Source organism: Alosa alosa, chromosome 23, assembly GCF_017589495.1.
Source record: "Alosa alosa isolate M-15738 ecotype Scorff River chromosome 23, AALO_Geno_1.1, whole genome shotgun sequence".
Lineage (NCBI taxonomy): Eukaryota > Metazoa > Chordata > Actinopteri > Clupeiformes > Clupeidae > Alosa > Alosa alosa.
In genome coordinates, this window is record NC_063211.1 from 29349475 (window position 1) to 29364183 (window position 14709).

Consider the following 14709-nt stretch of genomic DNA (forward strand, 5'->3'; position numbering starts at 1 on the left):
ATTTTAAATACTAAAACAAACACTGTCCACCAAGCTAAACTTTTTTTTCCCAACAAAAAGACTGATTGGTCATGATAAAAGGTCATAATCAAGGGGCGGACTGGGACCAAAAATAGGCCCTGGCATATTTGGCCCAAGCGGCCCTCAAATCGGTCGGGCACACCTAATTAAATACAAAATCTTTGCATTACCCTTAAATATGCCTATATTTTCAACCATCATACATCACTTTTAGTGCTCCAGGCAGGCATCATCACTCTGACTGATTGCTACACAAGCAATTATTAAAGAAGAGTTTCTGCTTGAATTCAAAGTATCATTTTAAATTGTTCAATAGGCTACATTTAAACTATACAATACTCAATTGACGGCAGCACCAAAAAAATAGTGAAGCCTATGAGTAAAGAGCTAAATTACCTAGATTGTCGTAGACATTAATGTAATTTATACCAGTTATCACTGTAGGACAACTGAAACACGACGAAATAAACAGGGCTGTTGCTGGAAATATTTTATTCCTGTAGGCTATACTACCTACCTACATTGCTGGTACATTTGCTGGAACAGTACAGCTACATGAACTAATTATCTTTAATGTCTTCCCATCATATAAGTTATACAGTATATAGCTTAGTTGGCTTGTGCATGAATATAACAATTAACTTCGATGACACTCTTTTGCTGTCTGGGTTTGCAAATCATTCATTTAGAAAATTTAAATTGCACTATTTGTTATTATAATCACAGCACGGCCTTACTATGTTATCATTCCCATATCATTACATTATCGCAATTAATAAGTCATCATAATCATCGTCAGCATGGCATGTCACACATAGCCTACCTATTCCACCACTGAGTTCTGATCATGTAGCCTCAACTTGGCTCTACACTCCACCACCTGCTCACTGTCCCTCTGCTCTGTATGCTTGCTACATCCTCGTTCAAACTCAGCAAACTTCAACATGTTGCTGACATATGCTAGCCTACTTGCACTATTGTATTTTTGAAGCTTCTACATTGGTGTTATTTTTGCACAATTGTCCCTACCGGCACCCGTCGCAATTTCGTGTAGGCTACTTCGATTAACTTTTGATGCGCTCACAGAATCCTGGCTCTGAGCCAAAATGGGAGGGGTGGGGCCTGACGTGAGCTGTTATTGGATCCATAGACTGTATATATACATGATTATGATTGGATCAGTCCAGTTTCAATATGGAAATGTAACCAATGGGCCACTGATTGTCCTTCCTTTGAGCCGATCGTTGGCGAAAATAAATAAATAAATAAATAAATAAATAAATAATAATAATAATAATAAAATAATAATAATAATATATATATATATATATATATATATATATATATATATATATATATATATATATAAATATAAATATATATATATATATATACTATTCTATCGGCCTGCCCACTGGGAAAATGCCAGTATGCCAGATGGCCAGTCCGCCCCTGGTCATAATCTGTAAAGTGAGAATAGTGATTCTTCATTAAATGACTGAATTAAATGAATGAATGAAATCTGATGTGAATAATTAATTAATGTTTTGCTTTGCAGACAGTTCTATAAAATCCCTTATTGAAATGAGCAGACCCAATAGTTGAGTAGACCCAAAGGTTGAGTGCTAAAGACGTTTTACAGCTACCATCCAAAAGCAAATGAACTTTTGTTTATTAGTCTAAACACATATCCCCAATAAACACAACACTTAAAGGTACTTCATGTACAAATGACCACTAGCATTTAAAATGGGTATTGCAATGGGTATCGCAAAAATCACAAAATGGGTTGCGATGGGGGTTGTACCTGTGTGTGTGTGTGTGTGTGTGTGTGTGGGGTTCTATTGGGTCTATTCAAAACGGAAGACAGCTACCTGCTGCCTCCCTCCTTACATAGAGAGCTGTCTCACTAGACATGACTGGATTAAATCTTTTAACACTATGGCATCACGTTAGCAAAAGCCGAACGTTAAACTAAATTAGCTTACGTAAGCTACGGTTTAAATTAGTTTTACGGGCGGCAGATATATCAGACCAGATACTATTAATGGTTACAATAATGGTATAATCAAATAGTAAATTGTTTATTTCTCATCTCAAACCTAAGCAAAATAATGTCACACAAATTACATTTCACCAAAGTATGCATTGATGCTGCCTCCAAAAATGACCGTTACAGGAAATCTAAGATATCTTAGAAGGCAGCAAAATGAGTTTTTTTGGTTTTGAACCGCACTTGCTGCCTTGCTCCCCATTTAGATATCTTAAAAGGCAACAGTTTTTCCCCTGTTTCGAACAGACCCAAGGTGTGTGTGTTAGGGGTATAAAATAGCGACATGGCACCCTACCTGGTTAGCATCACTGTAAGCCCATTCAGTAATAATGCAAATAAAGGGTCTTGCTTAAAACGCCACCAATGAACGTAATTTTGCTCTCAATCAAAAGTTTGAAGTTGTTAACTGCCGTAAAGAGACCCTAGGTCGTTATACATAAAACAACCATTATAAAACATTCTTAAGCACTGAAAGTAGAAGCTTTCGAGTCCGGGTAGGGTGACAACCCCCTCCCAGAATCATGCTTTTAATGATAAAAAAGCAGTCAGAACTTTGGTAGGCTCATTAAGTTCATGCAACACCTTAAAACTTGGTGCCTACACTTCATACACAATGTCTTCAAAGCCTGAACAAAGGTATGGCTGCCATTCATTTTTCACTGCTGTTTCCTTTATAAGCCTATAATGTAGTTTATCCAACATGTTAAGAAAGGCAGCTACATCACTCCATAAACACACCTTGCCTAAAGCCTAAACCAAAGTGCTTTGTATTTGCACATTATTTTAGCCTACTTTCTACTTAATGCTGCTAATGAAGTAGAATGTAGTAGAGTAAAAGTACATTTAACTTTAAAAATGTAGTGAAGTAAAAGTAGGAAGAAAAATAAAAATGCAAGTAAAATACAGATACTCCCTATTCATAGTTAAGTACTGTACTTAAGTATTTCTACTGAGTTACTTCACATCTCTGCTTTTGTAAGGTTCACCACTGTTTTTAGCCAACATCCTCAGCATAGAATCTGTGGTACATACCCATGTAACTTTAAAAACACATTGATTGACAAGTAGAGTGATTTGGAACCAGATAAGATACCAACTTGTCCACTTTCAAATCCTTCAATTTGGGAAACAAATGCACATAGAGCACATAGTCGACCATGAATTCCACCCTGAAACTCCATATAGTTGTTCATATAGCAATTTTCAATATGATTATTGATTTAAATTCTAAACCTTTTGGAAAATGCATATTTGGCATAATACATTTGCCATTATTTTGGCATCACCAAATTCTAAGGACTTTGACAAACTGTTTGGGAGGCCAAACAAAGATTCCATAAACCAGTCAGCTAACGGCTAAGAGTTGCTTTAGGTGACATCTTAATCACTTTCCCCGCAGGTTGCAGGTCTCTCCACGCGGTAACAGCAGGAGAAAAGAGGTAATCATAGAATTATACATCAATATCAGAAACACATTACTGCATGCAAAAAATGACAGTATTTTTAAAAAAACCTATTAACACATTTAAGGCGAGACATGGCAGGTGAAAACATAGTTTTTTCATGCACTGGTCATTTTTGAGATTTTGAGCTAGTTTGTTACCTTAGCATGTATTCTATCACACTACTCAACAAAAAAGTCCGATTTACACAGTTAGCTGTTTATTTCATTATATTGTGTCTACTCACGCCTGTATATTTCTCCTAAATTCAGCAAAAGTTAGCATTCTAACCTTGCATGCACTCCTGCGACCCAAAACATTTAATGTGTAGTACTGTTGGAAAGCTCTGTTTTTCCTGTATCCCACTATGTGATCCATATATCCGCACTTCCTTTATATCAGCAACCAATCGTGAAAGTTCAAAGGTGAGTCTAGGCTGAGAAAGGAATCTCATTGGCTGTCTTTCAAGGCTGTTTTCTCAAAATAAGTTTCCTCTCCCACTCTGAACACGAAATTTCCACTCAGAAGCGCTTACATACACCAAACGTATGCCTAACTATATTTAGAAGATTTTTACAGATGGGTTTGTTGATATATTATTCCTAGCCTGACTTACATGACATTTTATGCCTAAAAACATTTACGATTTTTTAACGATTTTTTAAGGCTATTGACAGCATATTCTGATTTACAGGATAACAAAAGTAGATATCCATAAATCCCGCTGTAATTTTCCCCCCATCTAATATCTGAACACAATGAAAACATAATTTTGAACCTGGCTGTATCCAATGCTCAGTTTTTGTGTTTTAAAATGTATGCAAATTAGCGCATATTTAATTACATAATGCCTAATTTGCATATGTAAACATTAAATTACAGAAAACTTGTAATACATTTTTTTCTCATATTAATTTAAGTAATCAACTGGGGAAGTTTCATAGTGATATCTGCTTTTTAAAACCTATTCACCAGTAGTGTCTGGCCTTAAGGCAGTAGTGTCTGGCCTTAAGGCAAAAAATGAGTATGTTTTTTTATCCAATTGTCTGACACTCTACATAGTCTACCACATTACAAACTTCTTAATGAACCTTTAATGAAAGATGCAGATGACCTCTGATGCATTTTGATTAGGATATTTATAGCAAATACATGCACACTATTGTCATAGCCATCACAGGTTATCAAATGTGCATCTCCAGATTTATATTTCAGCTAAGATAGATGCAAAGCAGATATGCTGGAAAAAAACACTGCGATTTGATTACTTGGTTCACATATAAAAACAGCCTTTATAGATGGTCCGTCTCTGTCTTGTGTCTGTGTGAGTGAGCGATTGCGCGCGTGAGTGTGTGAGACAGAAATGCATCATATTTAACAGGAAAGAAATACTACAACTATACGTTAATATTGATCAGGGCTCAGCACTTAAAGGAGAAATCCGGCCGATTTTAACATGGATCTTGATTGCTAGACATCGCCGAATACTTTTGTTAGAAAAAACCCGGACCACAAGCGGTGCTACCGAACTGGAGTAGCTGCAGCTAATGGCCAGTGCTCCCAGTGAGCTACAATGTAGGTCTGGGGGCATCATCTAAACGTGTCTTTTTGCCTCCTAACCAACTCAAAATGTCATTAAAAGTTCTGTGCAACATGAACAGGATCCTTTACTCATTAAAGAAACCGTTTAAATTCAAAGTTTGTACTGACTTCGGCAAAGTCTAGTGATCAAGATGGATTTTTCTCCGCAAAGACTTTTACATCTATCATTTTGTATGAGTCAACTTTCAAAATGCTGCAGTAGGAAACCTCATTGACTAACGCATGAATGAGGTTTCTGATGCAAAACAAAAGCAGAAAATCAAACATTTTTGATGGGCAAAAGTTTTAGAGTCAGTGTGCAAACGTTATCACAACGTGAGGCTCAGCGTGAAAAGGCCCCTATCCTGTGTTTATTCAAAGAGGAATGTGTCACAAAATTACTATCAGGGCAGAAAAATTTGGTTATACTGTAGCTCATAATATTAACAAAAGTGAAGCTATTTGAGGAGCCACCCCAAAATGTAGTAGGTTCTTCCTTGGCCCATGATGCACCTTTCCATCAAGTTTCATGACAATCAGGCTAGTACTGTAGTTTTTTTATTAATCAGGGTTCCAAACTGTGACCAAATATGTCATATGGTCACATGTGTGACTACTTGTTGAGTTGACTTGTTGACTTGTCTTGTTAAGTCCAATTTCCTGTAGTAACATTCATGCAAGTAAATTGACTACCATCAAATTGTTCTGGTATAATAATAATAATAAAAAAATACATTTAATTTAGAAAAGCGCCTTTCAAGGTACCCAAGGGCACTTTACAATAAGGTATAGGCACTGCTTTCAATTCCGGTTGAAAGAAGAATTTTTTCTTCTATGGTTCACTTAATTAGCCAACGGCTACATAATTTGGGCAGGTTATAAGATGTTTCCATTAAAATCCTGAGGAAAAGAAGATATGCCAGCAATAGACATACAAACACTCTGTACACATATACACACACCAAACAGGCACACTTTCAATATTAGGAGGACATTTCACAATCTTAACACCAGTATACTGAAGACGACAATGAGAGGATAAAATTTACCCCATCACTGATCTCCAACAAACTCATCTTCAGTCATTCTACATCAACTCTGCATCCACAAAATCCTACTCATGTGATCATGGAAATGCCAACACAGGCAACCATATGGTTCACAAAAATAGTGTGCTTAACAGACTTAATGTAGACACAAAATAAAAATTAACATTAGGCAAATGAATTAGGGATGCTCCGATCAGGGTTTATGGGTCCGATCACAGATTACCAATCACTGAAATCAGCATCTGTCAATACCGCTCACCGATCATAGGATGGGCATTATAAGAAAGTGCAGGGCTCTACACTAACTTTTTTTTACTTTTAAAGCCAACAGTTAATCATGCCAATGCAACAGTTGCAAAGATTAAGAATGACTGACAGCATTTACAGGAAACAAAATTTAAAGATTAGTGCCTACTTTATTTTCGGTCTGTTTTATTTTTCTATATATTGTTTTAATAATATCATGCATTATCATATTTGCATTTATCCTGTAGATCACATGTCCTGCAAAATGTAATTTATTTGAATCCATCTGTTGCAAATCCAAATGGTGATATCTAATTTTACTAATACTAAAACAAACAGCACATTTCCCTTCGAAAACTCAGCATAGCCTAATCAAGGATATTTATTGTAAATTACCCCATAACAGGTTATTTAATTAATTCAATTTATCTGTCTATAAATCATATTCTTGATAAATGTAGGCCTGAAATGTGTTTCCTTAGTTCATGACTGAAGAGACCGTATGCCTTTATGTATAGTAGTAAGGAGTGAGGGGCTTTTCATTTGAAACATGCTATTTTTTTTTTTTGAGTCTGCCAAATGCTCATTCAGTGAAGAAAGTTCATTGCTATGTAACGGTGTAACAGTTTTAGGACCTGTTTGAGGCTATAAGATACTTACAGTGTTGTTATTAAGATGCAGCCTACTTGATGTGAAGAACAGGCAAATAAAATGTGTGAACATCAGCAGTAAGTTTTCTACTTTATCTTGTAGGCTATTCGGTGTAAACCAGCATGAATCAAAGTCATCAGTAGCGTTATACCTTTGAAGTAAACGGGAGTATAGGAGTATAATGGGAGGCTACTTTTTTCTTTGTTCACTACAGCTATTTAGTTTCGTGTAGCACCCTATGTGTAGTGTGTGTTACTGGCGGAGTGCGCAAATTTTAACTAGAATAGTATTGTCTTATATCAAACACTAACTCCGTGCACTTCACGGAAATGATGATCGCAACATCAAACTATTTTGAGTAAATATCGGCCAATAATGATTAGCGGCCGATCGATTAGAGCATCCCTAAAATGAATACAACAGTGGCATCATCATATTGAATCTTCTAACACATAAGCCTCTCTGATGTGTGGACACATTTAATATACACAGTATAGTCTAAAACCAGACCTGCCAACCTTGAAGAAAGTTTTTGAGTACCACCTCGAGCCTAAAAAAAAAGAAACAAAGCCAAACATTCAAGATAGGACTATGCTACATTTTTGATTAGCCAACCCAGAGGTTGCGTTAGACTTTTTCCATTGTCCTCTCATTTTGACGGACAGGGTTGTAAAACTTCCGACACTAGCCATTTTGGCTCGTCATTTTAATTTTAATGTCAGTTTGGTGTGACCTCATATCTCCCAAATCTATGTAAAGACAATCACCTTGAATTTCCACTTGGGGATCAATAAAGTATCTATCTATCTATCTATCTATCTATCTATTACCTGTAGCCTGGGTGCCGTGTAGTGTGCTGTTGCTGTGAAGCTATCAGGTACTCTCAGATATTAGATTCTCAAGAATTTTGCTTAGAACAGCCACATTTTCATAGTTTCCTTTCAACATGATCATTGTGTCAAATCGCAGTTGTGTCAACAGCTGTTCTGTCTGCACGGAGAAGGCAGCATCCAGCTAGCTCGATAGCGCTGTTGGGTATTTCTGTAAAAATCATGATCATACTTGCGGAGTGATATGAAATTAGAAGCCCAAAACATGTTGTCATTGTCAGCGGCCTATTATACATAGCAATGTTCTGTTATACAGAAATAATATACCTCCACTTTCACTACCTTCTCTTGAAATTTATTTGAGGGAGATTATAATTCACAGGCTTCAGGGAGCTTTCCAGAGAAATGGGATGTCTGCTCGTTTTTGCATACTTTTTAACTAACCAGCAACTTTGATGCGTAAATGTGTACACAAAATGCATACAGGTTGGCAGATCCGTAAAACTAAAATTTCACACCCTATCGTCTTTTACCAATAAAATGATTTTCTATATAACTACCAAAAATAAATAATAATGATGATATTGTTATCATTATTGTTGTTATAATAATAATTAATAATAATAATAATAATAATAATAATAATAATAATACAACTTCATCATTTTCAATGACTGAGTCAATTAATCTGGGGCCGGTTCCCCGATAACGCTCACTCTTAGCACGCTAAGAAGAATCAAATCTTACCAAAGTTGTTTATGTTCCTAAGTGTGTTCCCCAAAAACGAGCTATGGAGCGACATGGACTAAACGGCTCCGCGGCCAGCACCGTCTTTGATTCAATACATGGACACATTGGATCGCTGCCATAGTTGGTCGCTTACTGGACACCACCATACTTACCCATTTAAAGATCTTAGCCATTTAGAGGCAAATTCTTTGCTAGCTTTTAATTATCAAAAGTGATTGCCAATTTGAACACTTTAATGACATTACGAAATAGCCTAGGCTAATTACCTCCATATTAGTTCTGATACCAAATAAAGTAAACTTCATAAATAGGCCTGTATCCATTGCGAACATATTTTATTATTAGTCTTAAAGCTCCATAACATAAAATCATCGTTGAGCCATTGTCAACATACTGTACTATAGTTTGACTTGTACTGCACTGCGCTGATTTCTAAAGACTGCTGCACAGTGACGGAGACTAGCGTCTTGAGCTCAAACAACGCTAAGAAAGCGCTTACGAATGGTCCAGACCAACCTTACGAACGTGTCACTTACAAAAGATATACTTAGCGTACGAACGTGTCGGGAATAGGGCCATAACGTTAAGAGAGAGGTTAAGGAATGGGTTAAGAACTACTTAGCGATAAGAACGTTTTGGGTAACCGGCCCCTGTTTATTTTCTCAATGAATCGATTTGTTGTTTTTTCTAAAAAAGCCTGAGTTGCCTTGTTTTGTCCACACATCAAAGATATTCAGTTTACAAAGGAATAACTAAATAAGACAATATTCAAGTTTAAAAAGCTAGAATCGGAACGGAAAACAGTTTGTGATTAATTTATATATATTTCTATTAATGGCTGACAATTAAACAAATAATTGTTGCAGCCCCACAACCCTGAAATTACTCCATTTGAGCTGGTTTAGTGTTCACTTGATGTGTGACTGGTAAGCCCAATTTAGCCTAGACGACAAGTGTCGCTCAACAAAAACAAACTGCTGTTAACAGATGTTGTGGAGCTGTAGGCTTTTATTGTCCAGTGGCAGCGAAAAATTGTCGAATAGAATGTCAACTAGCTGATAACAACTTAATGTTACTTGTGAAATGAAAGTAAACAGTATAACCACGGCAACACACAATAGAACTCAAACTCAAGTACAACTTTGAATAAATATCTAGAGTATGCAACAATGCCTTTGCCGCTTACATTTTTTAATGTACACAAATAGCTCCATGACACCCCGGCAGACAGAAATTGTGTCACTTTTATGTCATATTTTGTTGAGCAATACTTGTTTCCTGGGCTATTAATTAGCCTGCAGTCTGTTTGGGAGCATACTAAGTAGTTTCACTGATATCAAACTGTTGCTATGACACACAGAACAAAAAAGCATGTGTGATATTCTGATTACTTCATAGCCTCAATAACACCATATGTATATATTCATGTGATGTCAAAATAAATTACTTAAATTCTTCAAATGCCACCTTACACCAACAAAGACACCATAAATAAGCCACAATGCTTAGTTTATTAACTATCTGCAGACCTATAAGGCCAAAGTTGTAAACAAAGATGATCCATTTCGTTAGATTCACATACTTCTAACGAACAACATAGCAATACAACAAAAAGTTGACAAGTTAAACTGAAGCTTCACCATTCCATCCAGTTTTCGGTGCTGTGAGCAAAAGCCACAGTTGCAGGAGAGGGGCCTTATTTGAACTTTTATGCAGTTACAGCTACAAAAAATAGCAATATAGGAACAATGTCCCATAAAAATATTTATTGTAACAGGCAAATCAAACTACAGACTCAAATGACAAAGCTATAACACTCAGATTAAGATTTAGTGGAACAAGTAGAAAACAAAACTGGTCTTTCCAGTTTTCAAATTCAAAATCAAATGATGTGTTACTTGTACAGGCTGAAACAAGACACTCTTAGTACCAAAATATGGCATAGTGCCTGAAAAGCAATGGATGCAATGAAAAAGTAACAGTGAAAAAGTGTTATGACTTATGACCTTGCATTGACAGATCTTCCAGCGAATCAGGACGCCTGATAACACAGTGGATGACCGTCTGTAGCTCCAATTGGTGCGGTTTATGCAGGACCAGCAACAACCATATCAGCTTGTTTGCATCGGACTGAACATGTTGAATTAGCGCCAGAACCAACGGGAAAGAGTTGGCTTGCCTACTTGTTGCTTAGAAGCACAGTGTAATCATCAGATATCCAGGTGAGGAGATAAAATCCTCGTAATTAGTGTTTTGCCTCTAGATGAGTGGATATAATGAGTAGTTACATATTTTTATCTCAAAAGACTCAGGACTGACAATACCAGTGTAATTTGCCACTTATTATCAAACATACATTTGGTTATGCACGGTCTTGGTGGACGAGAGTAGCCTAGCGTGAAAATGGTAAGCTAGCAATGCTTTGTTTACGTTGCGCAGATATATCCGTATCTCGCACCAGCAGCAGAATGTAGCCTACATTTTAGTTGACGGTGGGTAGTCTTTGCAGTGTGCGTAGTGAAACTTTTGTTCACCAGGTGAAAGGCAACACAAGGCAACTCAACCGTCAATCGCCATCATAGGCAGTGCTTTCAAGTCTGCTAGGTCTGCACCTGTAGACATGCATCTAAAATTTTACAATTTTTTAAAAAGGATAACACCATCTATAACCGCCTATATAGAGTATACGAGAGTCCGTTTCACAACTATTTACTGGTGCTTGCTCTTTGAAGAGATGACAAACCAACCAGGAGAGCAGGCCTAAGGGCTTGCAATGATATTACTCACGTTGTCCATGAAATTGGGCTTGAAACCATCTGGCTGTCGTCGCATGTCGTCCTGGTCACGGTGGCGCATCATCTCCTCCTCTCGTCTGCGTCTCTCCTCCTCATGTCTGTTTACACAAACACACGCACAAATACACATACTTGAAATGGGCTACATTCAATCTTTTTAAATATTAATATAGCAGAAATCAACATTTCCTGTGCAAAGATAGTGGAGTACTGACATGATGAGCAGAGAATGAAGTCACACTCCCTCTGTGCTTATTGCAATTCAAGCTGGGCTGTACTTTTGTTAACAAAGCCATGTCTGCTATTGCGGCCATTTGTCACATCCTGTGTGTTGTCTGTTGTTTCTGTGTTGGTGCTTTTATTTCGATGTCTCAGAAGGAAGCAAACTGTGCCATGGATTCCGCATTTGTTTGTAGCAAGTTAGGACAGTGTTTTACCTCCCTCACTTGCACAGATGCACCCTTTGCTCAGCACTAATTATGCTACTTAGATGAACTCAAATCTGATGACAGATGCAGCAAATACTCTCAGCACACTGATAAAACACACTGTTGTTAAATCATTAAATAGCATTTTGCTTGTGTGTTTGGTTACATTAATCTAAACATTCTCACTTCCTAAATGCTCCATGTTAGATCCAGATAGCTTATTTATAGCCTACTTCAAATGGGGTGAATTGGACACAACAGAGTTGTTTGGAAGAGCTACTTCCAAATTGAATGTTGGTTTGTAATTACATAATAAATTAATAAGCTCCATTGACTTGAATGGGATTTCCCAAAGTTCTACCGGTCATTATTTTAATCTAAGGACCTCTAAATCATTGGCTCCCAAAGACTGGGTTGCAGGAGATTTTATTTGGGTCGCCAGCACAATTTATGTTGTGTAATAGGCCTAACTTAAAGCATTTAGCCAGGAAAGCTATTCTATTAGGATCTAGTTTGTTAACTACAAATCACAACCCTCTGTGCAATTTTGCATTTAGAATAGCTCTGAAACTGGGGGAGCAAACGCATCGCAGAGGGACCTCGCAGTAGCAAAATGCAAGGGACACGAATCAGCCTTTTTGCACAAACATTAACGGACACCAGCTCTTCAACTTGACCGATTAAAATCTAGTTACCATGCTGTCAACTAAAGCAGACATCGATATACTGGACATGGCTATTCAATTTGCATCATAGGGTTAGGGTTAGGTATAGGATTAGGGTTAAAGGTTAAGATTAGGTTATAGGGTTAATGTATCATGACCGTGTCATGTGTGTCATGTCACTCTTATGTCGATACTGTCAAGTAACTGTGTTCAAAGGTTGTGTGTTTGTAGAAAACTGAGAGAGAATTTTACAGCTTTGAAAATATTTAACATTGTTTCATGTGTAATTAAGATTGCAGAATTGTGGGAAACTGAGGAGTCAGTGCATCTCCAATCCCTGTAATAGTAGTGGTAATAGGCCAGACGTAGTAGGCGCCATTACGTATCTAGATATGGCACTGTAGAATGTTTGGGGGGGCATAGAAACCTGTGGCCTAAAATAATATTTGTGGTTGCATGTTAGATCTGAAGTGAAAAAAAAAAAAAATTTGGGAAACACTGAGCTAAATAATGACCGCTGTCAATGGCAACAGATTTTGATTCATTACTCAGGGCACATTTTTAAAAAGTGGGTCCCCAAAAAGCGGATAATGGAGCGCCCGGTCTATACATTATCCCCCCACTACATTTTCCCAATACAATCAGAGGTATCTGTCTATTTTCATTCCATAAATATATTGTTTTTATGAACGTTAGTGGCATGCGCTTTCAAGAGCTTCCCATTACTGTGCCATGGGCTACTGTATGGTACTACTGTATGGCTACGTTGTGGTAGGTCTGTCAACAATATCGCAAAAACCATGGGTACAATTTTCGCAAAACTTGGTTGAAAGGTGGAGCAGACCCAACTCAAAGGGAAGTTCAAAGTATTTTCCATATAGCCTAGCCTATTTTTTTCCTCAACTATAGCGAAAGAAAAACTTGGAGTAGAGGTCTCTCCGAGTGTCCTTTTAGTAAAAGACGAATTTGTGCGTAGGCTACTGCCGAGGTCATTCATTTCTTCACATTCCAACATAAATAAATGCATTAATAGTCTAGTGAAGTTAGAAATGAGCCAGTGTATAAGCCTCTTGGAAATCATGTTACATTAAATATTACCCATTACCACCCCCAAACACACACACACCAACACCCCTTCTACACACACACACCATTTCATCATCCCCCTCTCACACCCCCCATACACACACACAATAATTACTACTTTTAAATTATTCTTCAAAGTTGAACTGGCTCGAGCAAAATCATTTCATTACTTATAATTCCTTTTATGAGTATGTGACAATATATAGATAGATAGATAGATAGATATAGATAGATAGATAGAGATAGATAGATACTTTATTGATCCCCAAGGGGAACTTGAACTTGGTGATTCATTTAAAAAAGAGGCAAAATGTATCACTGGTAGATAACAAAGGTAAATTGCATTATAGCAATTTTGTAAATGATTAAAGTGAATCGCAGACTATATAATAACCAAAAAGTAAAAGTAACGGAGTGATTAATTGCACCCGGGTGTTTTTAGTGGAATGGAGGCATTTTTTTTTAACCCAAACCTAAAAACAGGAAATGCGTGCTATCCAACATGGCAGACCATTTTGAGAAACGGTAGGGGATAGCCTACCTAGGTCCTAAGTTATCCTAACAAGTTATAATTTTTACAACAAGCTTACTGATGGAAAAGTGGTGTTTAATTTCCATAAACTTTGTTCAGTGAATGCATAACACAGTCAGTTTGTAAGCGAAATCAAGAATTATGATCTTTCAGTTTGTTTACCGTTACCTAGCAACCAAAGCTTATAGTCATTCAACTTTTCAGCAGTTTCAATATGTTCAGAATGAGGCGTAGTGTAGCGGAGAGATTATCAGGATATGGCTCTGGGATCTATGGTTCGAATCTCGATGTGAGTGATAATATTTTTCCATTTTGGACTTAATTTTTGCATGCAGACACAAAATGTTGTGAAAGTATGTACAAACAACTCTCTCTTTGCTTTGGTGACGTTACCTCGCGGCAAATAAGAGTTTGTGCTTAATCAATTGTCTCTGGTAGTCGCGTCTGCGTGACAAATCTTTAGATCAGTGGAAAAATCCATGTGTCACTTCTGGCCGCATCAACCCTGTTTGCAGCTTGTTGATGGGTTGTTCAAGCTGTCGCTCTCACAATATAAATTTCAAAAAGGCACGCATACTGT

At 37.1% G+C, this 14709-nt stretch overlaps 1 protein-coding gene across 1 annotated transcript in view; it reads right to left on the reverse strand.

Annotated features, from left to right (window-relative positions):
- pspc1 (paraspeckle component 1) overlaps positions 1-14709 on the reverse strand; it is a 38636-nt gene that overhangs the window by 10415 nt on the left and 13512 nt on the right. The window contains 1 exon segment of the mRNA XM_048234705.1: positions 11411-11516. Within this exon segment, the coding sequence (XP_048090662.1) occupies positions 11411-11516 (106 nt within the window).